Source organism: Aphis gossypii, chromosome X, assembly GCF_020184175.1.
Source record: "Aphis gossypii isolate Hap1 chromosome X, ASM2018417v2, whole genome shotgun sequence".
NCBI classification, from domain to species: Eukaryota; Metazoa; Arthropoda; class Insecta; order Hemiptera; family Aphididae; genus Aphis; species Aphis gossypii.
Window position 1 is genome coordinate 44,902,698 of NC_065533.1, and position 27,294 is coordinate 44,929,991.

General features: G+C 29.5%; 1 protein-coding gene and 1 long non-coding RNA gene across 3 annotated transcripts; one reads left to right on the top strand and one right to left on the bottom strand.

The window, feature by feature from the left end:
• Window positions 1-253: 253 nt before the first annotated feature.
• On the top strand, window positions 254-5,298 carry LOC126552754 (uncharacterized). Its single transcript, XR_007606167.1, has 3 exons — window positions 254-1,031; window positions 1,985-2,158; window positions 3,200-5,298. It is a non-coding gene; the product is annotated as an uncharacterized LOC126552754 (long non-coding RNA).
• A 7,192-nt stretch (window positions 5,299-12,490) lies between these two features.
• On the bottom strand, window positions 12,491-16,360 carry LOC114129295 (CCR4-NOT transcription complex subunit 2-like). Of its 2 annotated transcripts, XM_027993982.2 has the most exons (7): window positions 15,638-16,360; window positions 14,360-14,663; window positions 14,046-14,305; window positions 13,686-13,973; window positions 13,365-13,626; window positions 13,192-13,299; window positions 12,491-13,105 (listed from the first exon to the last, which is right to left on the bottom strand). In XM_027993982.2, the coding sequence occupies exons 1-7, from the start codon at window positions 15,861-15,863 to the stop codon at window positions 12,943-12,945; spliced, it is 1,611 nt and encodes a 536-aa protein (XP_027849783.2). In that variant the 5' UTR covers window positions 15,864-16,360; the 3' UTR covers window positions 12,491-12,942. The 2 variants fall into 2 exon arrangements, with proteins under 2 accessions (XP_027849783.2, XP_050063813.1); XM_050207856.1 differs by lacking the exon at window positions 13,686-13,973.
• Between the last annotated feature and the right edge of the window lie 10,934 nt (window positions 16,361-27,294).

Here is a 27,294-nt window from a genome sequence, read left to right on the forward strand (position 1 = left end):
GTTTCATTGAAAAATGTTGTGTGAGTAATGATAGTAATTTAGCTATTAACAAAGTCTAATTTTACTAATAAATTTATAAACCATTACAGCTTAGGTCAATAGAATGTGGTCGATTGCAAACTATACAACTGCCGCCATGTAGTACTCGAGAAAGTCGAATCATACTGCGGTGACTGCAGATCGTCCACATCTGCAGTCTTTGTGGCCGAGGCCTCATCACCCCAGACAAATACGGATGCCGATTATTCCGTTCGCGAGACTGCGAGCGCCGCACCAGCCGACGGTGTCGAGGTCCCGACAACGCAAAACGCTAAATTTGATGACGCAATACATATTCACGGCGTACGGTCCGCCGATGGTGCTGGAATCCACACAAGGAGAGCTGCGTATCAACTTTTCTCCACGTGCAACGCCCTGTGGCCGCTCGTCGGAAATTCGCCGACGCACAACTACAGCAAGTGTTGCAATGTAAATAGATATTTCCCGCAGAAAATTCTACCGATGTTCAGATACTACATTTACCATGACTGGTACACCTTGCAAGACATCGGCAAACACATGGTAGCCATGCATTTCGGACTCGCCATTAACCGATGAGTAAGTAAGACGCATGTTTGTGCGAACTGCGACACAGTCATGTACTCGCCGTTAAGCGAGCTCGTCCAACACTGGTATATAGCGCACAGTACCTTCCGCAAACGCGTATTCGCGCAATTCTTTCACATCACGCTTAATACACATCTACACAGAGTGTTGGCCATCACGGGGAAGCTGATCGAAGATATCCGGCAGAACGGCGGCTGCCAGACACTGATGTACGCGTGCCTGTTCTGGAGAACGTGTACAAGGAACCCCGAAACCAGCGTTTTCCGTGCAATTTTCACGAAAAGTCGGAAAACCGGTTTTATTGTCAACGTTGCAACGCTATCTTTTCGAGCTCGTAAATCGTGTATGACATACACCGGCTCACAAACCAGTACATTCATTTAATGCGAGCAACCAGATAGCCGTTCGTGTAAATATCAGCGGTGGTGAGTACTGATTTTGAATTTTATGGATTTTATATTTTATAATTTTGAATGATTATCAGACATTGAATGTTTATAAATATTTACCTAGTAAATCTTTCAGGCATTGGTTGACATGGTCTCAGAGAATAACATTGTTTTTTTAGTTCCAATGGTACATGTCTGACTAGTATAGCAAGATCATTTTTCCATACTTAAATTGAAAAAACTAACAATAGATTTAAGATGTTAGCAATTTAATTTCTACTACCTAGTTTAAAAAATTGGTATTATTTGTTTATTAAACAATACAGTATTACCTATACATAGTGATGGACTATTTTCATATCTTAAGTCTAGTGATTAATTAACAAATTTTTTAAGTATCATTATCGATGGTCTTTTTACGTACTGTAAGTTTTCATCTATCAATTACAAAACAAAAATAGATTAAAAGCATAAACATCTCTTTATACTATAATTTTGAGATTTGTGCTTTTTAGATGTATAACTACTGAGGTTCTATTGAAAGTTCCGAACCTAATAATCATTATTTTTGAAACATAAGGTATAGGACATTTATAATTTAGATAATAAATATAAAATAGATAATATGCTTTTAATATGATTTTTTGGAAAATTAATTGGTAATGGTGAAAACCGATGGAGATGTAACGATTTGTTTTTATTATTTTTTATTTTGCACGATCCAATTAATTTTATTTAATGTTCCTTTATTTCTTTTACATATTTTACAATACAAGCATGGAATTTTAATAAAATATAAATTTAAAAAAAAACACACACACACACATAATTAAGTACTTAATTCTTATAAACTAATGTCTACATGTATCCTGTTTTCCACAACAAAATTTGGTATGGGTTGTGAACGTTTTTTTGCAAATAAGTGTATAAAGTTATTTAATAATATTTATATCAGAATTCATTAACACATTTGTTTAAAAAAATTTTAGTGCGGAGGTCTGCCCTCCGAAAACGGTTCCAATAACGAGTACGGGCAGGTGGAAATCGAACGGATGGTAAACCGTCAACTAAGAGACGATCACGAACATACCGAAAAGCAAAAAGCTGAGGGAGCTTTCTATAAGCATTTCGAGGAGATTCTGAAACTTGCTCAGCAATATAGGGTAAGAGTTTTCGATTAATTAATTTTCATTTTTTTTTTTTTTTGTATAATTTCTTTGTAAGTTAAGTATATTGTTATGCTTTTGAAACACTGTATTACTTCTCCGGAGGTCATTTATTTTTAAGACCAATATTCTAAAATAGCTTCGTTCAAAATTCCAAAACCTATACTTATATATTCGATTCTTTCTTTATTTTTTATTTTACTTCAGACACATTTAGAATTAAACAATAACAATATATTATTAATTTACACTTTTCATCCACTAGTGCCCAGTGTCTTAATAAATACTATGAAAACATATAGAAAAATATTATTGTGTAAACTGTTTTTAAATTTTTTTTTAATTTACTATAAATTGAACTTTTTCTCAGTTTTTGGAATTTTCATCTAATCCTTGTCAATTTTTGATAATAATATCTATTTTAAGTGTTGATAATGTTCATTTTTATGGAGATTGATTACATGAAACCCGTTTTAACAACTTTTTAATCGACATAAGATAAAATAATTTAAAACGTCAATTATTACCATAGGTATACTTAATATCTACCGTTGGATATATAATATTTTAAAATTCAAAAGATATGAAGTAGATATTACACGTAACTGAAACAAATAATTAAATTGTCATATTGTATAAAATATTACTTCTACAAAATTCATAAAATATATTCAATCATGAATTTGATAAATAGTACAAATAATAAAAGTGTTATGTTTCTTAAATTATCGGCCATTTTAATAATTTGCGTAAATATCCTTTCTAAATATTATAGATGTATATTTATGATACATTTATAACATAATAATATTTACATATATATCTAATATCTATATTATATATTTCTATATTATGGTATACACAATATAATATATTATTTACTATATACCTGAAAACAGTCCGTTTTCCTACTAAAAAAACATATTAACCGACTTACCGTGTATTGTATATATTGTATTGTTTCCATATATTAAAATAACAATAAATTAAATTTTTGAAAAATGTATTCTAATATTATATATATTTTTATATTTATAGTTACAAGTACATTATAGAAATTGGGCTGTTCCTAAATCGAATTATGTTCATGAAAATGTATTAACCAATGCCAATGATAGTGGAAACCATAATAATATGAGAATATCATGATTCTTCGTTCAAAAACTCATCGATATCTGTGCCAGAAGCTTATTTATATAATCGTACTCCTACTGGACTCACAGTCCCTGCTGTAAAACTAGAAAAAAAGCTGATATTTACACGAACGGCGTTTGACGCTACATGGATGTTTCACATTAAATGAATATACTGTTTTGTGAGCCGGTGGATGTCATACACGATTTACGAGATCGAAAAGATAGCGTTGCAACGTTGACAGTAAAACCGGTTTTCCGACTTTTCGTGAAAATTGCACGGAAAACGCTGGTTTCGGGGTTCCTTGTACACGTTCTCCAGAACAGGCACGCGTACATCAGTGTCTGGCAGCCGCCGTTCTGCCGGATATCTTCGATCAGCTTCCCCGTGATGGCCAACACTCTGTGTAGATGTGTATTAAGCGTGATGTGAAAGAATAACTCGAATACTTGTTTGCGGACGGAACTGTGCGCTATATACCAGTGTTGGACGAGCTCGCTTAACGGCGAGTACATGACTGTGTCGCAGTTCGCACAAACATGCGTCTTACTTACTTCTCGGTTGATGTCGACTCTGAAGTGCATGGTTACCACGTGCTTGCCGATGTCGTGTAACGTGTACCGGTTGTGGCATATGTAGCATATGAACATTGGTAGAACTTTCTGCGGGAAAAATCTGTTTACATAGTCGCACTTGTTGTACTTGTGCATGGGCGGATAGCCGATGAGAGGCTACAGCGCGTTGCACGTGGAGAAAAAGCGGATACGCAGCTCTTCTTGGGTGCATTCCAGAACCATCGTCGGGCCTTACGCCGTGAATATGTTTCGCATCATCAACTTTTTCGCTTTGCGTTGTCGGGACCTCGACACCGTCGGCTGGTGCGCCGCTCGCAGTCTCGCGAAAGGAATAATTGGCATCCGTATTTGTCTGGGGTGATGAGGCCTCGGCCACAAAGACTGCTGTTGTGGACGATCTGCAGTCACTGCAGTATGATTCGGCTTTCTCGAATACATTATGGCGGCAGTTATATCGTTTGTAATCGATCACATTCTACTGACCTAACCAAAGTCAAACAATCAAACCCGTGTTATTATTATTCATTGGTATACAACTTGAATAATAATGATACATCATCATGTCATTAGGAAATCCGTTCGTACCTAACACAATATTGGACGGTGCACATATAAAAAAATTTTATTGTTCAATATTACTGAGGTAACATCGCCTCCTGTAATTTTACCAAGTACGAATAGTTCACTCTACGAACCGTCGACATCATCAGGTACCGGAACCAAAAGGTGCAGTAAAGAACGATTTCAAACCCTACAACATCTTTGGAAACTAGAAGCACAACAGACATTGCTAGGTCTTCAAAAACAGAAAAGAAAGTTCCACCCATAAAGGTTCTTACAAAGAAAGGAAGAAAACCAAAGGTACTTGTAATTATACCTCAAAAGGAAAAAATAATGACGGCGAAGTGCGGTTTTTTCAACCGGGCACATGTTTAAATGCTGGGCCAAAAATAAATAAATGCAAAGAATTTCGTATGTATATAAACAGCAAGAAAAATGATGTTATGACGCAATATGAAAGTAGATAACATATTTTGCCAGTTCTACGTATTTCGTCAGTTGTTCACAAATAATACTGGACAATAAAATTATTAGTGAATGCTGAGTTCCCGACAAATATCCAGATAATATAACTGACATTCTATGATAACTGAAATTTTATCAAAACTATTATTGTATTACGTATTTTATTATATTTCACTGTGATTTTTTGAAAAAAATATTGTTTTATAATATTATATTTTCATAAATATTTATAATACGTACATATGATTAATTTTGATTTTTTTGTTTGTTAACAATAATAATTATGGAAAAATTTAATATTTTTCTCACACTGTGTAGGTACACATATAACACAATACATATGTATGTTAAACATTTTATAATTAATTCATTTTTACCTATTAAATGTATATCCTTTGTTAAGGAAGTTAACACTTGTTTTTATTTATTTGTTGATCAATGTGCTAATTAAATAATCATGTATTTCTTAAATTTTTTTCTTTCAAATAGCACTTAGTAATTAGTATAATATTTAATGTTTTTAAATAAGATTATATTTTATTCATCATATATCCTTTGTACTTCTCAATTCATTATCGTTAAGTGTTAAAACTCAGCCATTATTTTTAGACTTCATTTATATTTTATAACACACATCATATAATAATAAATGTATCAAAGTATAATATTATTATTTTGAATTAACATAGTTGGGAATTGAGTAATTAGCAATAGGTAATTAGATACAAAACAAAAATAATTTTATATAATTATATAACTACTTAATATAGATCAATGCATTATACACTAAGTCAATTTTTTTTATTTTTCACGTTTACATTTTTAAATTGAAGACTTGGTAGAAACAATACCCATCAGAATTTATATAAAACCATTGGAATTTATATACATATATGTATTATATTTATATATATACATCATAAAATAAATTCAGGTTATTGAATGACATTCTTTTGTACGTCAATATAGGATAGTATTTTATTTTAGTTTTTTTTTTGTGGTATACATGCATAAGTATATGGCTAGTTTTTAATATTTTTTACATCAAATATTTAATTATATTATGTTAAGTGCAACATGCATAATATCCGAGTGAATAAAACTTTTCTGCTTGTATCTTGTTTAGTGAATTGGCGAGCAGTTTCATATTTTTTGAAGTGAAAACTTCTTTAGACGCATTTAGCACTTTTTATGGGTACTGAATTGAACTGAGCCGTCACGTTGATAAATTAACGCTCAATCGGGGTAAGTCGGCTCGAGTCGACTAATAGCAATAATTGTCGCTATAGCAACAATACATATCAGCAGCATTTAATATAGATATTTTTTGAAGTATTTCGATTTAATTTTCTGTTGCACTCAGAAGTGTTTCAACAAATTACTGCCCCCCTCTCTGTTATAGAAGATGGATGAAGAAAATCAAATTGATGATAAATTGCAACCAAATTATAAAAATTGTAAACAAAATACAAAAATAAATAAAAATATAAAATTTTATTTCGTATTATTAATTTCGCCGTGTTGAAGTTTTCACTTCTGTCGTGTGGTCTTAAGTACACATAATTGTGTTTTTTTTTAAGTATCCCATTAATAGAATCCACCGAGTTACAATAAGTACAAATTTGTAACAGCAAATATTATATACCAATAGGGAATTGGTCTCCGAGACGACTGTACTTTGATTTTAAAAATTCCAAAACTTACTTATACCTGTCTTCAGAATTCAAAAATAATGTAGACAAATCTGCACTAGAAAGATCAATCTACTCCAGTATTATGGTTACCACGTAATAACATGATCAATAAATTACCGGCAGAATTATATCTCATCACCGTTTTATAAATTATGCACCGGAAGACAATCATTATTATTATAATGACAACGGTTATAAAACCAGAACGAAAAATAAAATGTCGCGGTCCTCACGCCGCGCACTAATCGCGGATTACGGAATGTCGCGACGACCACAAGGTTTTGCACGCACAGTAGTCACTAGTCAGTATCACACGAACGTCACGAACGGTAAGAACGACGCACGTCGACGGCACCTACGACGGACCACGGACGAGACAAGAGCTGCTTCGCGCCGGCACGCGCACAAAAAGACGACGGACCGCGTCGAACGTGGGCCGATATCACGTCCGACTGGAGAGGGAGAGGACATTAGCACTATCGTCGTCGTCCGACCATAGATATTGTCTTCAATGTCTATGAGTCCAACACGTAAAATCGCTATAGCCGATCCGGCTTGAGCGAAAACGACACATTACCTACCTAATCAATTATTTAAAAAGTAGGTCAGCGCATTTCGGTGGCGGACGTTTGTCCATCGTCCCTTCGGTCCTCGGACATGATGTGTAATTTTACTGTAGGTGTTCGATTTGAATGCAATATGATTGCATTCGATAAAAAACGATTCTGAGCGGACGAAGGGATCTTTTTTATTTCATTTTATACGTTTCTATATGGTGATAAACAAAGCCGTAATTATTTTGTATTACCTATAAATAATTGAGAAGTTGTATATTTTTTCTTCTTTAATCACTTTTATTTCGAGTATCATTTCGAAAATCGAAAAATGACCTGTTTAAAGTACCAGCTCAAGAACATTACCTTTCAGAAAATATGCTACACTTATACTTTTGAGCGAGTTTAGGGGGAGAAAAAGTGTTTACAGAATAAAAAGTAAATAAACATCATTGCAAAACCAATATATTCCTCGCTCCGCTCAGAGTTTAAAACTCCACAGAATAATATTATGTTCTTATGTCTAATGAGTTTATGACTATATTCAATATATTCTTTACACTGTGTTAGTGTAGCTGGCCAATGTGCATATATTAGTATATTAGGTACTTTACTTATTTAGACTCATATCTAGGAATTGGGCTTTTATTATATAGCTGTCTATACAAAATTGAAAATATACGGATTACCTTGGGAAATACCTTGCTTGATGATTTAAAATATTCGATAACAATGCCTTACTCACTCACCTTGTACATCGGCCGATATGTACACGTATAAAACTCATTTTTAATTTTTTTTTAAATATTTTCTTATAGGTATTTGTGTACCTATCTATAAAAATATAATACCACTTTTGTCAACTATATTTATTGTATGGAGTCCGCGAGACTAGTCTCATCAGTAGAATATGCCACCGGGCGGTGCGTTATTTTAATAGTATATTCGTAATCGGTATGCTGAAAAAAAAGGACGAAGGTTTCACCTTGTTTATAAAAAAAATATGGCTGAAATTATTTTAAATATTTTCATTTATATACTTGTTATTTTATCAGTTTTGATTATATGTATAAAATAAACATTACCTAATCAATTGAAGTCTGAATTTAATTTCTATATATACATTTATATTTAAACCTAACAATATTATATTGTATAATATAAGAAACGATACAATTTATCAATATATTTTTCCGGTAGTCCAAATTAATAGCTTATAATGAAATTGAATAAATGATCTATCAAAAAATATAATTAACTATATTCGGAATTATTTAGCTAATTTAACCAGTTACGGCATTGAATAAACTATTAGTATTTTAAGTAAAAATGTATGTAAATAGCCAATAGTTAACAAAAGTTAAGTCTCCCCGTAGTAAATTGTACTCACGTACCGCTACTGATTATAATATTATTATCATATTATTATGATTATATTGAGATGAACCGCTGCGGTGGCGGGATTTTAATATTAATACTTTAGTGTGATAATTCTCATTGCACGTTTTTGGGCGGCCACCTGTGCGCTATTATACAGCGCGATGAGCTTAATAATATTATTAAGTGCAATACGACGGGACCTGATTGGTCGCGGCGGCGAGGCGAGGCAAGACTATATTATAGTATAGCTATACAGCCTATAATATTATAGTTCAGTAATTCTCGTAATTCTCCGAGCCATTTTCGGCGGCGACTTGCGATTTTGTATTTATAGCACAACAAGTTTGATGTCTACGTTTAGAATCCAGAACGAAAAGTCCGGGGACAATAGTCCATTTTAAAAAAAGTTGAACAAAAAGTCAGCATTCATTTTTTTATTGTTGGACAAAAAAATCCGAAAATATAATTAATAATTAATTTCTATATACGCCACTAGCCTATATTAGTATTCAGTGGCGGAGAGATATAGGACAATTTGAAGCAATTATAGCTTCATATTTATATCTAATATTATAGGTAGGTCGTAAGTGGTATAATTGTAACATCTCAACTGCCGTGACAAATATTATAATCAATATAATCTAATCTAGTAGCACCGCTTCTGGTGGTATTGCTAAACCTATATAGATATAATAATAGTATAATAAATATAAGTCACTATAGAGTGTAGATAGAAAATAATATTATCTGTATTTTTTGAACAACAGTGAAATAAGGTCAATGCTCGTTATTATAGATCGTACCTATAATAGATAAGTAAAATGATATTACAATGATAAAAGTTAAATTATTATGAGCTATTTATTATTGAGATAATCCTCTTATAACTTAATGAATATTTGAATTTTAAAAAGCAATAAATTATATTGGATAAATTGAATTAGGTTTTTTGATGTTTATGTGTAATATTTTATATTATACATTTTTTTTATCCAGATTTTAGCACTTTATTATGTTATTAAATATTAACCCCTCTGATCTGGTCATCTCCAGTTTATATTTTTTATATTTCATATTTATTTAAGGTTTGTAAAATATTTCTGTTATATTACTAAAAGTTGAAATAACTCTCACTAATAACTGTTTAATTCAAGCATAATAATAATAGTAATTTGGAAAGTGAAGATTTTTTTTGAGTCATCTGAACAAAATAGAATGGGTATTTCAAAGGATTAATCAATATTCAAAATTATTATCACAATTTTTCATAAATAAAATATAACTATATTTTTTTTCCTTAGAAAAAACCAAGGAAGTACCTTACCTACTTATTTAATGAAGTGTACATCCAATTCAATATACAAAATGTTCAGTTAATTACAAAATTAAAAATCATGATAAGAAAGAACCTTTTGGTTGTATTGCACTATTTGCACTTGTAAAGTATTTTAAAATTCACCCTATTAATTTATTAATTTTTGGATGAGTAGATTATTTTAGTGCAATAAAGATGATTGCCTTGCGATCTGAGTAAAATGCCCACCAATAGATTAAAAATGTTAAGTTTATATTTGCAAATAAATAAATTCTAGGTACATATTTTATGGTAATAAATTAATAACAAATGTAAATATAATTATTTAAACTAAATTTAAGATTATAACACCTATATATTAGATAGGTAATAACTAATAACATATAATTACTACTTCATTACTTCAATATAATACATTAACAATTAAATAAATAAAAATAAAATGTGTATACTAACAAAGAAGTATGTTTTATTAAAAAAAAGCATCTTATTGTTATTAAAATATTTCAAACTATACACATTTGTAGTATTTTAATAATTGTCATTATTTATTTACTTAATCCATTCAAGAGTATCTAAAACATGTTTTAAAATCTACATGATTGGCAAATGTATAAATTATCTGATATATGACAAACATTTATTGCCATTTATTGAAGATGAAACCAATGATGTCCTGTTTTGCAATGTATTCATTCAATTTTAAAGTTCTCTCGATTTTGATTATATTTATCTGAGCGTACACTTTTATCACAAAATGATTCATTTGTCCAGAAATTGTTGGCAATATTTGTTAAGTAAACTATTCTATCTGTATTACAAAGAAGTATAAAAGTATATACCACACAATTTGAGTGGAAATGTATAAATAGTAAGACATAGGTAAACTTTTATGTTTATCTATTAGGTACACAATACTCAAATTAAAATGTGATTTTACTATTTAGTATATTATACAATTTATTACTTAAAACTTTTCTTTCGCCACCAAGCAATGATATACCTAGATAAATAAAATCTAAATTTGAATTGATAATTATTAATGTTAAACTTTAATGTGTTTGTTATAATTTTAAATTTAAATTAAATTTATAATCTGTTAATTTCCTTGATTTTTTGTTATAGGAGTTTACATTTAGTAACAGAAAAACAATTAATCCACTTTTACATCTATAAATTTAAAACTACAATTTGTCACTTTAAAACTGCTTGTGTCATATTCTTTTTTTAAAAAACCTGTCTTGGTCAGTTTTAAAGGACATGTTTGAAATACATTATACATATCACATATATGTATAATGTATTCATATATCACTATGGAGTATAGAGTATAAAGTACTCTTTTGTTGCCTTATTACTATACCCACAACCTTTTCTATTTATGATTAATTTTAAAATGATTTTTACATGATATATATTTATGATTTTTTTTTAATCTATATAGTATAATTATGCATCTTAAATGTTTTTTTCCCAGAATATTACTTTAATTTACCAAAACAAAATAAAATGTATGAACAGTAGAGAAACCTAACAGCGCTGTTCTATCGGCCGTTGAATACATTTCACATTTAGTGTGACGTCCTCTTAAACATATTATTTCTTATATTTTCTGATATTATATTATATATATATATATATATATATATATATATATACATAAATAAACATTTTTTCTTAGATTAATTACTAATTATTTATCTATTAAGAAGCAATAATATAAATAGATTTATAATTATAATGTATATGAATTCATATAACATTGCCGAAAAGGGTAAAAAATTATATTTTAAAATAATAAAAACCAACATTATACATATTATGTCTATTATTCAAAAAATATGTTTATAAAAAAACACGATCAAAATAGTTTAATGAAATCAAAACATAGGTACTATGTGAAACTAAAGATTTCTAGTATAGAACTTAAGTTTTAAAAATTGAATTAAAATGTGTAAAATAATCAAGATAAATATAAACAAAAACTACTAACTGTTATTGTAAATATTTTTATCAGTAAAATTTATGAATTAAAAGTACAATTATATTCAAGTAGAACACTATTTAAAATTATAAAATTAACGACGAATTCTATGAAAAATCACTAAACATTTAATGAATCAATACTGAACTAATAAGAAACAACCACTAAAATAAGATTTAGTGATGCATGATTGGTCCATTAAATTTTATTGAACTATTAAATTCATAAATTTTTCACACAAACCAGCATAAAACTTATGGATGCATAAATGGATTATAGTAAAATACTTAATTACATACCATAAAAATTTAGAGCCCTCTTCGATAGGTAATGGTTTCAGTGACAGTTATAACTGGTATAATATTTTTAGACCCCTATGTTAATCTTAATATATAAATAATAAATAAGGTAGAAAGACCTTGCAGGTTGGTTAATGCTTATAAGACTCAAAAACTCCAAGACTATAATATATGCGTGTTGTGTGTGTGCATCATTCAAGGAAATGTTAATCGTTACTCCTATTATGTTACTTGGATATTTTATGTACCAAACACCTGGTGAAGTTTGATAATATACATTCAAAAAGTATAAATGAGTTAATTGTACAATACACCAATATGTTTAATAAATCATTGTGTTACATATTAAATACACACTGTGAGCAAAATATTACATTTCACTATAATTAATTATGTTAAAAAAATGAAAATACAAAATTATCCATATTATAAACATACATTGAAATTATAATATTATAAAACAATATTTTTTTCAAAAAATCACAGTTAAATGAATTAAAGTAATACAATTATGATAAAAAATTTAGTTATTCTGGAATGGCAGTTATTTATCTGGATATTTGTCATAAAATGCCCATACAATTTATTATTAAGCATATGATAGAAAAAAAAATATTATAAAATAATAATAATTATCAAGTCTTGGACGGACTTTGAACGAGGTCACGGAGTAAAAAAAAATTATATAATTGACATTCAAAATATATATAGTAATTGTACATCAAATATTTTTATTGACTAGAACGAAACTTATATTGTTGATGTACAAGATAGTATGAAACTAGTATATACAAAAAGTCTATCTAACATAGTATGATTACTAACCAAGATTTAATTCTCTTGGAACTTTACGCCACAACTGTGGATCAAACACATAAAATATGCCATGTTTATTTGTACCATTTTTATCTAACTTGATAGATTCAGACTCAGGAATGAACCATACACGGTATCCTGTATGGTAGCGCCAACCTCTAATACGCCTGTAAAAACAAATTACAATTGAATTAAAATATAAGATTTATATATTTATTAATATATTATACATAAAAAAAGTGTTATTACTAACAATTCATCAGAAACAGACAACTGCATTACTTCTCCAAAATGAGTATAAAAAAGATAGAACAATAAATCCTCCTCGTACTTGGACAAGTTAATTGGAGCCAACTTATCCCTAAAATGTACACGTATAATTAATTTACTAATTAACATTCACATTTTTAACTTTTTTTTTCTCACTTGATTTTATCTTGAACTCTATATTCTGGTGGTACATCAAAGTCAATGTTATGTGGTCCCAGAGGAGCACTTTCAAATGGACCTGCAAATGTTGTGTAAATGTTTTCAGGGGAATTCAAGTTCATACCAAGAGATGTTAAATCATGTCCATAAGTTAATGTCGAAAATTTACGATCATACTCTACAGCTCTCATAGAAACCAGATGACCAATTATTCCAAATTGATCACGTAACATACTGCCAGGTATGTCAGAAACCATACCTAAATAATAATAATAAATTAATTAATGAAAATAAATATAAAACTTATATTGAATAGACCATTTGCAATTGATATGTTAACGTGATTTGAAAGTGGTACAGTAGTACCATTCACATGGAAGTCTGTATCTGACAAACTTCTGCAAGAAGGCCTTGAATTATTTTTCTTAAGATTATTAAACAATTTAGGTTCAATATTTGCTGTGACCCGCTCTGAATTGGAATCTGTCATAGTAGACTGTTTATTAGCAACATTAGGCATTTGTATTTGAGTACCAGGCAATGCTGGAAAATCCTTTTTTCTCATTTTAAATGCACTAGGTTCTGCATTTGATTTTAACACTTTTACTAATAAAAATAAAATGTATAACTTACAACTTAACATATTATAATCATATTTTATGAACAGTAAATGTTTACCATAAGATTTCTCTGCAGACACAGCGTTAGCATATTTGCCATTAAAATCATTTCTTGGTCCATTGTTAGATAAAATTTGTCCATCGATGAGAGGAAAGTTAGATTGACTTAAATCGGGAGGCATTTCATTATCGCAATTAAATTTTGATTGAAAATTGAATGGTGGTGACAAATTAAAGTCAGGCATAAACAAACTATCTGCTGAATTTTGACCATTAACAATGTCATTGTATAATTCACCCAATATTAATGAGAAATCCCTGTAAAATACAAAACATTAATTTTTCTACCAAATATTTTTTTTTTCAACAAACCATTGTTTCAGAAGGTCTGGCATCTGGCTATGGTCTTTCCAATTAGAGTGCTGTATCATAGTATTTTCCATTGAATTATGAGCTTGACTATTATTATTTGCCGTATTCTGTGTTACAACATTAGACATTTTTTTACGGTTTTGCATTTTTGTGTCTGCTACATTTCCGCTTACATGTTTCACAATTTTCCAGGAATCATTGAACTGTGATGGATCCATGTTGTTTGATGATTGATTGGATGACGACTTCTTTTTTGATCTAACCATTTGGTGTGTGCCTGATCTTAAAAATTGACCTCCACTTGCTGTAATGATATTCAAATATTTTTTTTAAAATTGAAATTAAATAAATTATTTATCAACACATAATTTAAAATTGAAATTTGAATTTTATTTACTCATTACCTAATCCAAACTAATTAGTATTACACTTACCTAATAAAAATATTGGCATATTTTAAATAATTTTATGATTAACAATTTAAAAGAATAAATATATTTTATTTTCTCATGAAGAATTAGTAGTTATCATATTAAATTAATCAAAACAAATATTATTCATTATAAATGATTATACAATATGTAGGTATATTAGCTGCTTTATTTATAAAAAATATACTCATTACTCTAAATGAAAGAATACAACATAATTATTGTGTTTCTAAACTCAAAAACTCATCAAGAGGACTTTTTCAATACATGATAACAATTTAACTTTTATCATTCTAATATAAGTACTTATCTATAATGCATATCACTAAACGAATCGAGTGTGATAACACGTATTTGAAATACGGAATTTTAAATTAAATTTATCATTTTAGGACAACATTGTTAAAGTATACCTACCTGCCTATTGCCATTGATAATATTCTGGTTGTGTATCGAAATCCACAAATTATTTTAATGCATACAGCATACACCTAATATTACCTACCTACCTAATAACTGTCGTCATTTAAACCAACAAATCTAATCACGGTTATTAATTTTCCAACGACTTAATATTATGATCAAAATAATAATAATAGTTTGTTACGCGTAAATCGGTTAGTTTTGAAACGTTGAAAAAAATATATTTAATCCGTCTATAGCAGCTGCGACGAATGCGCAACAACGTAGTAAACATGGCAGCTGCCGATTCAACGATCGGCGGTAGTTTCAACGATCAACAAGTAAACGTACCTAAATATATATTATACCTATTCAGAGCGGCTCGTAAACAAACGCGGCGAATATATTATTATTATTATAATATTAAAGCGAAATAATTCATTACCTTCTGTTCGCGGTTTGACGTTTCGGCCGGCCAAAGTCGGTCTGACAGTATTACGAGCTCCGTCTTCGGCGGCTTTACGTGCGCGCGGCAGTGCGTCCGACGGAGTAATGTTCGTCGTCGACCGAGCCGGGCGCTCGGATACCGTCGTCGCCGTGTGACGCATCAACAGGCGATGGGCCGTTGGTGAGGTAGAAGCTCCGAATCCCCGGGCCCCTGGGACGACCATGGGCAGGTGGGCGAGCTTGCACCCCCCCGTCGGCGAACGACGATTGGTGGGTCGCGGGGAGGTTAGCGCCGTCGCGGTTTTTGTCAAACCGAACCGCCTCCCTCCCCTCCCGTCCTCGGCGGTCTGCCCGGGCGACGTCGCACCCCGACGGCGGGCGGCACGTGTCGAATATTGATGGATGAGCGGCAGGAAAAAAAGAAAAAAAAAAGGCGAATTTCAACGCCGCCGCCGACGTCGTTCGGACGGCGCGTGGCGGCCCAGCGTATGCCACTAGTATGAGTCGTCGGGCGAGCGCGTGCGCTACCATCGGCACCCCTCGTCCGTCCGACCGTCGCCGCCGCCGCCGGCACCGTTCATCGTCGGCGGTGGGGTCGTTGGTCGGCGCGCGGTTGGGCGAATTGACGATTTCCCGTACAGCGTTCGGCGGCGGCCGCCGTTTTTCGGCGATTTTTCCGTCACGTACGCAGCGCCCGCGAAATGTTTATCTCAAGACCCACCGCCACCCGTCGCCGGCCCATAGACGTCCGCTCGCCCGCAGCCCCGGACGGGGAGGGGAGGGTGCTCTCGCGCGGCGTTTCGAACGCGAGGGGAATATTGTTTTTCTAAAAACGTCCGAACAAATAAAACGGGCATCGCACTTTAATACGCCTCGACGTTGACGACTCAACCCCCGAGCAATATACTCGTATACTGCTAAACTAATACTATTTGAGCTTATACGCCGTGCAGACGTCGACCGCTGACGACTGAGCTGTACCGAGTTTTTGGAAGCGGCGATGATAATCCCGCGGGTTTACCGCGTACATAGAGCAACGGTCAACGACTGTCGCGTGTATTATGGGCTCTACGTGGGTTCTTTTCTATTGAAATATATTGTTTTTGCCGCTGTATAGCTGCTGAATCGGTCCCCAAACACCGCACAATTGATTCTCGTTTTATTAAAACGTGGTCGCGATAGTAGATGGTTCCCGATGATTACGTTTTGTGGTGATCCCACGAATGGTCAAAACGATTCCTACTAGGTATATGGTTTGATGGCTTAGTACGCGTTTATTTTCCAACCGATTTTTATAGGCTCAGAAGTAACAAATTAGAAGTGCTTTAGCGACCGCATTAAAGTGAACGCCAAATAATCGTCACTTATATAAAAATAAGTATAATAACTAAAAACTGAAATTTAAATTTCTTGAGATACAGTAGAAACTCGATTAACCGTCACTGTCGGGACCGGAACGATAACGGTTAACAGAAATACAATAATAGAAAACATAATTTTTATAAACATATATATTTTACAATAATAAAATAATAATAAATAATAAATACTAATAATATATAATATGTAATAACAAAAATAATACCACACTAAAAAAATACTATATTCAATTTGTTCGTTATCGCCCCATTTATCGCGTTTAATAAACGGTGGCGTAAATTGGGTGGTGCAAATGTAGCAATTGTACTACCACTTTTGAAATGTGATATAGTGCAAGTTGATATTATTGCACCACCAGAAGATCATAAAAATGTACCTACGTATAGTTTCTATTTTCAAAAGTACCTATTAGTTTTATAAATTACAAGTATTATAAAATTTAATTTTCGTGTAAGTGTCGTTTAGTATATATATCCTAAATCCTATTTTAACGGTATAATTTGGTAAACATTTTTTCGACGATAATATTTTAAATTTTTTTTTTTTTTTGATTTTTGATTGAAATTGATAAATTTGATGCAATATGTTTTAAAATAGGATATCGACTAGGTTAAAAATAAAAAATTATTTGTAATTTTTTTTTTAATGTTAAAATAATTTTTATAATTTTTATACTAAAATTTTTTCTAGTAAGATAATTCTTTAATGTTACTTATTAATTTAACATAAAAAAAAATAAAAACATAATTTTTATTGGGTGGAGATTTTCAAACGAAGTTAAAATGGTGGGTTGAAAATTAAAATATTTCTCTGCACCATCATTGAAGCCAATTTACGTCATTGGCGTTTATTGCATTGATATTGCAATTTTTTTTATATGCCTGAGGTCGCCTCATTATAAGTACCACGACAAATTTATCACGATCGCATCATTAACTTTTTTTTTGACGGTGGTTCATTGGCCGACAGAGAGTGACGGTTAATACGAGTTTCTACTGTATACCTATAAATTATAATACATCCATATATATAGTTCAAAAGGAGTTAAAATGTTTTAGAAATTATAGTATTCTTAATTATACAAAATAATCATATACATTTTTGGTGAACATTTTTGATATCAAAATATCTCGTTTTTGATAACGTAAAAAAAAAATCAACGTTTGCTGAATACGGGATTTTTGCATAATTTCCTTTTATCCAAAAAAAAATGTTATCGGTTATTTAAAAAAAAAATTTTTTGGACTTCGACCTCTCCAAAGTACAAATTAAATCCAATTTTGTATCCGAAGACCTACAAATCCAAAATTGAATAATTATCGATTTATACTGTTTACATATTTCGTACACACAAAATATACGTTATTGTGAATTCTAATTTATTCATCATTCCGTTATCAAAATTAAAATTATTTTTTATGTGAATAAATTAAAAAATATTAATTTAATCGTTTATAAGTAGTCGTTACTAACATACTCGTATAGATATTCCATTTATTTGATTGAGAATTGGAGAACAGCTATTTGTCTCCAACAATATATAGGTTTATTCAGCTATAGAGAACATGACGTGGCTCGGTTCTTCTGCAGCCTATGTGACACCTTACCCGCGGGCTCACTATAGTGGAGCAGGTCTCTATATAGTAGAGGGTCGGTTAGTGGGGATGTGCTGAATCGGCGTTTCAAATTCAATTAATTTGGGGTTACAGCGTCTTTCTTTTCTTTTATTATTTTTTTAATTTGAGCATTGTATACGAACTAATAAAAATATGATGGCGGGCAAACAATACCATTCCCCATTTAAAATACATCACGACTGTCGAACTTCGTACTTGACGGTTTTCTTGCAATATAATTGAGTAGCTCAGAATACGAGCGACATGTTTAATATTCAGTTAAAATAATTAGAGTTTTTCACGGCTGACGAAAATATTTAAACTAAAATAAATATAAGTACCTACATACGTTAGATATACAAATAATTCAAATTCTATATTCATTTTACTTGTCATAATATAATCCATCAGGAATCCGGATGTTTTAATTATTATGAATTATTTGATTCAGTAATAAAAATTGTTGTACATGATTATCAAATTATAACCAATGTCCGTATGACTACATCTAATTATCATTTGTTATAAGCTAGACCGCCCGCGCGAGAAATTTCATTATATTACAGTATAATATGGAATATTTTCGGGCTTTATTTAATATACTATTTTAAACGACATACGTGCTGATCGACAAAATCCGGTCGTTTTTTCAAGCTTCTACATAATATGTAGTTTGAATCCGTCTAAAACATGCACGTGTAACTTATGTTACTGAAAAATACCACACACCCAATATGGTGGTTAACTAGCATTTCTCTTTTTTTATTCAAATGCAACCAATAATAGGACGTGGTCATGTTGATCGTAATGACTATGAAGTTGTTTATACTTTTAAGTTATAACTTAAAACTAATTAACATATTATTTTAGGCACAATACAATGTCTTGCAAATTAAATATGCTTCATACCTAACCGCATTTATTAAATTAAATTAAATTATTATCCAAATGATGATTACTAAATTACTTATTTTAATACTAAATGAACATTTTTTCGTTTCAAATTCACTTATTAGTAATTGAAGTTATAAGTACCAATTTGAATTATTTATTTACTTTTCAATTCAAAACAGTCTCTATCATTTCCAAAACCCAATTATCACAACACGTTATGAAAGTGTTAGTTAATATTGTCTAGGTAATATATTTTCCTGCATTTATTATGGATGGATATAGGTACACCTGATTATGAAACATATTTTCTATAATCAATAACTGCATAGAAAATCGATCAAATAATTATTCAAGTGGTCTTAAAACACAATTTGAAATAATAATATAACATAATCTATTTTAATCCAAGCCGTAATATATATAAAAAAAACAAATTTAGGTAAATCATTAAATCATTTTGTTTTAGAGACTAGAGACATTTTACCAATGGACAATGACAATATTAATTAATTTTTATAATATATTGTATTATTGTAGATTGTAGTTATACAAAAATCGCATAATACATCAAAATTTGTAATTTTAAGAAAACGATATCATGTACCCATATTGTACCTTTGTTAATATTGCTGAATATTCATGTATTATATATTATATAATATTATAATGATATCATTATTATTTATGTACAATGTACAAATATAACATATTATTTTTAGACACGTTATTATCCACCGCATTTACTTCTGTATAAATAAAAATATTTAACAAATAAACAGTGAAAAAAAATAATTCACTATAAATATGTTCAATATTGATGGAAACGATTTATAAAAATACATTTCAGTAGAGCGGTGATGCAACGTGAAACGATTACACCACGCATGATAAAAACTTAAATTCTCATGCTTATATATTTTACTTTTTAGTATTGGTTCAGTGATCAATATAAATACACATTATGATTTTTATAAAACTAATCAGCTTTAAAATATGATATTTATTATACGGGTTGTTCTTGAAAATAATTTTAAAAAACCTAAAACAATTACTATGATAGAAAAAGTTGAATATACAACCGTTAAAAGAAAAAATATAACATATCTATACTCGTAACTCGTTAGTCGTTGATGATCCGTTTGCATTAATTTTACCTTATCTTTATCCAAATTATAATTCAGAATTAGGTTTATATAACATATTTTAGTATTAAGTATCACCTGAAAACAGAACATTGATTTACAATAAGTTAAGTAACAATATATAAAACTACATTATAACAATATTCAAAATTAAGTTAAGAAAACCGGGCCCCTCGCTTCTATATTGAAGCCGCTATACTAATGCCGCATGACATAATGTTGTTGTAAGGGGAAATGTGATGGTATTAAACTTCAATAAAGTTATACTCAAACAGAATGCATTAAACGAAGAAAGATGATTGGATACGAAATGGCAAGGGATGTCTCGACATTCGAGTAGATAATGTAAAAACTAAAAGGGAAAATCTAAACTTACCAAAATTGAATGGATGGCGTGGGAAATGAAAATAAAAGATTTATAGCTGTGCACACATCATCCTATATGCAACTGTGTAAATAAAATAAAATAATTTCTACTGTTGAGTACCTATCGTTTAAAATCATGTGTGTTTGAAGTATGATCCGAAAAACTTTCTTAAAAATGTTAGCCGGCTGCACTACATTTATGTATACGGTCATCGCTGTTATGTAAAATCACTATATAGATAATATAGCTAGAAAACAGGTCAATGCAATACTCGGGTCAGTGTAATGCTTTGGCGAACGCAATAATGCTCGGTCGACACAATGCTCACAGTATTTCCGTCCTCGGTTCTCAGTTCAAAAAAAAAAAAAATAATAAATTATCATATTATGATTATGCGCATAATAATAAAAATCATAAGAAATTCGAGTTTATAACTGATGTGTTCGATCTCGTCAGTAATCGGTATTATTATCGGTTATGCTGTATAACTATGTAATATTTTAAATAATAATCGTCGACAATGGTTACATTTTTTATGAATATAAAAAGATAGATAGACCTACTATATAATAGCATACTATTTAAATTGAATAATATTACAGATGCATTGGTGTTTAGTCGTATAGCTAGGTACAGTATGTCAGTTTGAATATTAGGTATAAAAATAAAAATTTGAAATTTGGTTAAATAACACTTTGTGTTTTTAAATTTTATAAAATTAAAATGACAATGTTTTTTTCTTAATGACAATATTGTTATCAAAATAACTGTATATTATAATTTATAACTGATGTGGATTTCCAGATTCAATATTATATTCGAAGAGCTACTGTTATCTAGTATCTAAATATTCTACATTATTAGTATAGTTATAAATTATAATAATCAAATAAGTCAAAATTAAATAAATAAAAAAAAAGTATAGATTTGTAGGAAGACAATGAAAAATATCATATTTATAGGCTATAATAAATAAATCAAATTATGACTTGTAGGGGCAAGGGTTTATGCATTTTTCCTTTTACAGAAGAAAACAATGCAAATGCATGCTTTTGGTAATCAATAGATATAAAACATAGGTAATGATCATAATTTTATTTTAACGCAACATTAATACCTATTTCAATACGTTGATAGTCGAGCACTTGCAGAGCTAAGTTTGACAATTTATTCAATTTTTTATTTAATCAATTAAATATTTTTACAAAATTCAAACCTAAATTTTAAAAAATAATTAAATAAATGTTATTATATCCATGTGACCTAAGACTCTCAAAATATATTGTAACATATAAACTGCACTATACTGCAGGTTTGGGAACCGTTAAAATAAAGGATACAGACATCAAATAAATATTAAACAATGTACCTAATTGTTGAAATAGTTAAATCAAGATTTTGAGAATTTCGTAAAACATAAAAATTTTAGTTGGTAAAATAAGTTATAAAGATATTTTACTCTTTGACGAAAAAACAACAAAACGCATTTTATTCAGCAAGAAAATGTTTATTAAATTTTAGTAATATAATGAACATCCCAAAGTTCATTTTATCCGACTAAAAATCATTTGATATTTTTACATCATAAGTTATTCTCTATAAGTCTGAGCAATGAGCACTAAAAATTACAATTTAATTTTTACATTGTTGTATTTTAATTTTTAATAATTTATATTATACACCGATAGAATATCTACCTATTGTAAATTTTATTTTGTTTTTAAAAGTATCCCTTTAATAATCATTATTTAATTTTTATAAGAATATAAAATAAATATTAAGTACCTATGTACAATTTAAGTTTTGTAAATTTGAGTAAAAAAAAAATCCAATTAGTATCTTACTAGCTAGTATATAGTAAGCTCGAGTATAATAGTAATAAATATCGTTGTGTCTACGATCTACAACTATTTAAACCGTAATAGCTGTTGTATTATAGGCTTTAAATAGGTTAAAATAACAAGTTAGTGTCAATATACTGTAAGTCTGTAATATTGCAATTAGCATGGTAAGCAAGATGAAAATTAAATATTAATAAATAAATTAAGCAATAATAAAATAATATACACAAATAGGTTAAAATAACAATTATGTAAGTTAGTAATTATTATAGTAAGCAGAATGTAATATAAAAACTAGAACAATCAATAGTAATTCGATTGTAAGATTAATATATAACGGATGTGGATAAGGCAGCAAGGGGGTCAGTGGTGGTGATCATCACTGGACGCCGCGTACGAATTAAGACGTATTATACGTCATTTTTGGTTATTCTTTATTTTGGTATACGTTCGAGCAATCGGAGTATACGATATAAAACTATAGACAAAATTAATTTTCAACTTACTTTTTTAGGTAAAACTGTACTTTTAATATACCTATCCTATCATTCGTTTATTTTTTATCATTTACACATTTTTATATAGCTTTTAGTCACGATATTTTATGATTCCTTTATCCTTTGTTTTTACTTTTAAATAATATTATATAAATATATTCCGTAATACATACTTTGTAGTGACTTTCAAACTTAAATACTATTAATTTTTTTTACTTTGATTATTTATTTTTTTATATACATAAGTTTATTAAGAAAAGTATTTTTCATTCGATTACAATAATAAATGTACCAAAAATATCCTCGATACAATTATTTTATATAAGTTTATGTTAATATTATTATTGTATATTTATTATTTAGAAAAATATTAATTATTAATATATTAATATTGCTTTGATATATAATTATAAAACAATAAAATATATTGTTTTGTATATATTATTATTTATATACTTAAGTACCTAGTAGCCAGTAGGTACTAAAATTCTAAATACTCTGGTGTTCAACTACACCTTGGTGTATCCTGTGTAATAATTTTTTCATAAATAAAACAAAACTACAAAACAATTCTTCTTATGATATACACACTTCGACATATTATTATTATTATGATTGTCATTTATCATATACCCTCATATTTGCTTATTCTCTGTTATTTTTTTGCAATTGTAACTATTTTTAAATAAAAATCCATTTGAAATCATTTCTATTTTTCGTATTTGTTTTATAGAATCTTTATAAATAACTACTATTCATATTATAAATACGTTCTTTTGCTTTAAGATCAATACTATTACATCCGGTATTTCTTCAGCCCGTTTAACATGGACGCGTATCATACGCGACGTATCGTCGTACCGTCGGAGGGGCGTCCCTAAATAAATGTTATTACATTATAAACATAGTATAAAATACACAACATATTATTATTTTACATTTTAGGATATTAAATTTAAATAATATTATAGAATAATACGTCAAACTTATATACTAGCCACCGCCCACTAGCATCATGACAGCATATGCCCACTTTGAAAAAAAATTCTTATAATGTACAAATGTACAATATATATATTTAAAGAGTTTTCAAATAAAAATAAATGATAATTAACAGTAGAATATATTCAATACTTTTACAAATAATAACGAATAATGTTATAGAATTTTGATGCTCCTAATCTTTAAGTCTTAATTATTATGGCGTGCCAAACGAGTATAACATTTATTATTACTTAAATATTTTTGTTTTATAATATCGTAATATTACATAATACCTTATACCTAAGCTACTTAAAATAATAAAATAGTATCTATAGTAGGTATTCCGTTCTCGAAATATATCTTATATAAATACCAGGTTAAGAATCACTGTTGACTATACTATATAATAATAGTTTATAGTTAAACTTGCCTTTGCTGTGTGTAAGACGTAAGTGCATGTTACCATTAGGGTTCAAATAAAGCGAAAAACATAACAAAAACTATATTGACCAAACATTTTTATTATTATTATGTATATCAAAAACTATTAGGTAAGTAATGTAAACGAAGTCCAAAAGTTAATATTATCAACACACTTCTGCTTATTTATAAAACACAATTTATTATATTATCGGTACCTATTAGATATATATTCAAGATAATTTATTTATATAATATAATGTACGATAACCAATAAGTAATATTATCGTATGTAATGTTTTTCTATATTTTATTATTTTATATTTATCATATATTATATTCCGGTGTTTAATGATATAAATAGTTGTGGACGAAATCTAAAAAGGTAACATACGAGTTGCGGACTCAAATATAATATCGTACTGATCGCGGACAAATTTCCAATTATTATTTTTGATATAACGATTGCGGACATTGTTCAACATTATCGACATTTATCGACGATTATTGGACTGATTATTATTTACCAGCGTTAAGATTGTGCCGGTGTTTTTGAGACGATCGTCCAAAAATATTTTTGTATATAATATTATAATATATTGCAATATTTAATGCATTTAATAGATTTAAAACTTAAGTATATAATATAGTACTAACATTGATTATAGAATAGTATATTCTCTATTTTATAGTAAGTTATTAAGTATTATGATTTATGATAACTGGGTATTTGAAACATTTACGACTTACGTACACTTTTATACTTTACTGTAAGTATTATATTATTATAGGCTAACTCAATGATATTTTTAAAATACTAAGATTATAATATTTTTATCTTATTTATACCGTATAATATAACGTCTGCCGGCTATCGTATAACTAATAATAAAATAACATTTTTACTAAATTAGCAATATAAATATTGTAAAATATATACTGCAGACCAAAAACCGTCCGTGTTTAAAATTGTTTTTTGTATACAATGAGTTATCGTTGAATTAAAATTTAAAGTGTATATTACTGTGATTTATTAAAATTAACATATTGTATATTTGGATAATATAATATTTTCGAACATGATATTATTTAAACACTTACACATTCACACTTTTACCGTGCTAATATATCAATTATTTTGAACCTTCCAACTTCAAGATTTTAATTAAAAATGTAGTGATTTTTATAAGTAGAAACTAGGTAGTTATAATATTATCTTTAAGTATAAAATATTATTAGATAAGTACCTATTATTATTATAATACCGTAGAATGGCGAAATATTATCGGACATTATTAGGTTTGATTATAGCGATATAATATACTGAATAAATTTGGATCACGCACTACACGCACAGCGTAGTGTTAGTATATTTTTATGGTAGATATCAATTTCCAAGGTCCGGGTAGGCGATAAGTATGCGTTTACGGACGGTTACGACATAACATAGGTGTATATATATATATGAATCTCCGAAAACGACATTGCGTTTGCAAACGTGTGTTGCTAAACTTATAAAATACATAACACTTCGACGATGTGAAAATTCTCACCTTATTAAATGAGTATTAACACGAGTTAAAACGATTGTAAAAATGATATAGAAAAACATATTGTTACAATATTTAAAAACAATTAATTGCGAGGGGAAAAAAATTAAACGTATACTGTACAGGTATAATATTATTATAGGCGCTTCCTATTTTAATTTGTATACGATATTTCTCTAATATCTACTGTAGTTTTTGATTTCAAACTATTTATTATAATATATTAATACTGTAATGTATTGTAGACACTATACTTAATAGAAATGCGATGAAAATTTTAGTTGTATACAACATAGTCATCACTTATTATCATTTGTATTATTAACATTGTGTAGGCCGTGGTTTGAGTTTAAGATACACTTTACTTTTTTTTTTTCACATTTTTGAACCGACGACGCAGCGGAAACTACTTTCGCATTACTTCCGCGAAGATATGCTTTACTTTACATGTATAATATAGTACCTATCGTATACAATATTAAATCGCGATGTACACCGCTCACACGAGACATCCGGACGATAATAAACCGATCATAAAATTGCAGTAAATCCATGGCGAGCACGGTAGACTGCGTCGCGTCTAACTCGGCGACGTTACACGCTCTAAGCCTCTAAATCGTGTGTCGCAATAGTGTGCGATTTTTTTGGGTACAAAACGATATCTTTTGTCATATAGTGGCAGTGCAAAATCGATGTAACGTGTTACGAAAAAAGTAAATTGTCCTCAATCGTGTTGTCGCATCATCCCGTCATCCGTGTGCAAAACACTACGAGTCTACGACCAAATAAAATTCCAATATACGTTCTATATAGATAATATTAATATATTATTATAATAGGTACCTCTGCTCCTCGAAACACGATATTCTATAAATATAATATTAAAGGTATTAGGTGTAGATAATAATATAATATTATGTAAGCAATAAACACTTGTACAAATACACTTATATATTATATATAG

Bases quoted from the DNA above. Each gene is read 5' to 3' on its own strand.
- LOC114129295 (XM_027993982.2), bottom strand. From the start codon at position 15,863: ATGGTCGTCCCAGGGGCCCGGGGATTCGGAGCTTCTACCTCACCAACG. The intron at 14,664-15,637 runs GTAATGAATTAT...ATATCATTACAG, and splicing joins CGTCAAACCGCGAACAGAAG to CAAGTGGAGGTCAATTTTTA. The intron at 13,106-13,191 runs GTTAGTAATAAC...TTGTTTTTACAG, and splicing joins TTGTCTGTTTCTGATGAATT to GCGTATTAGAGGTTGGCGCT.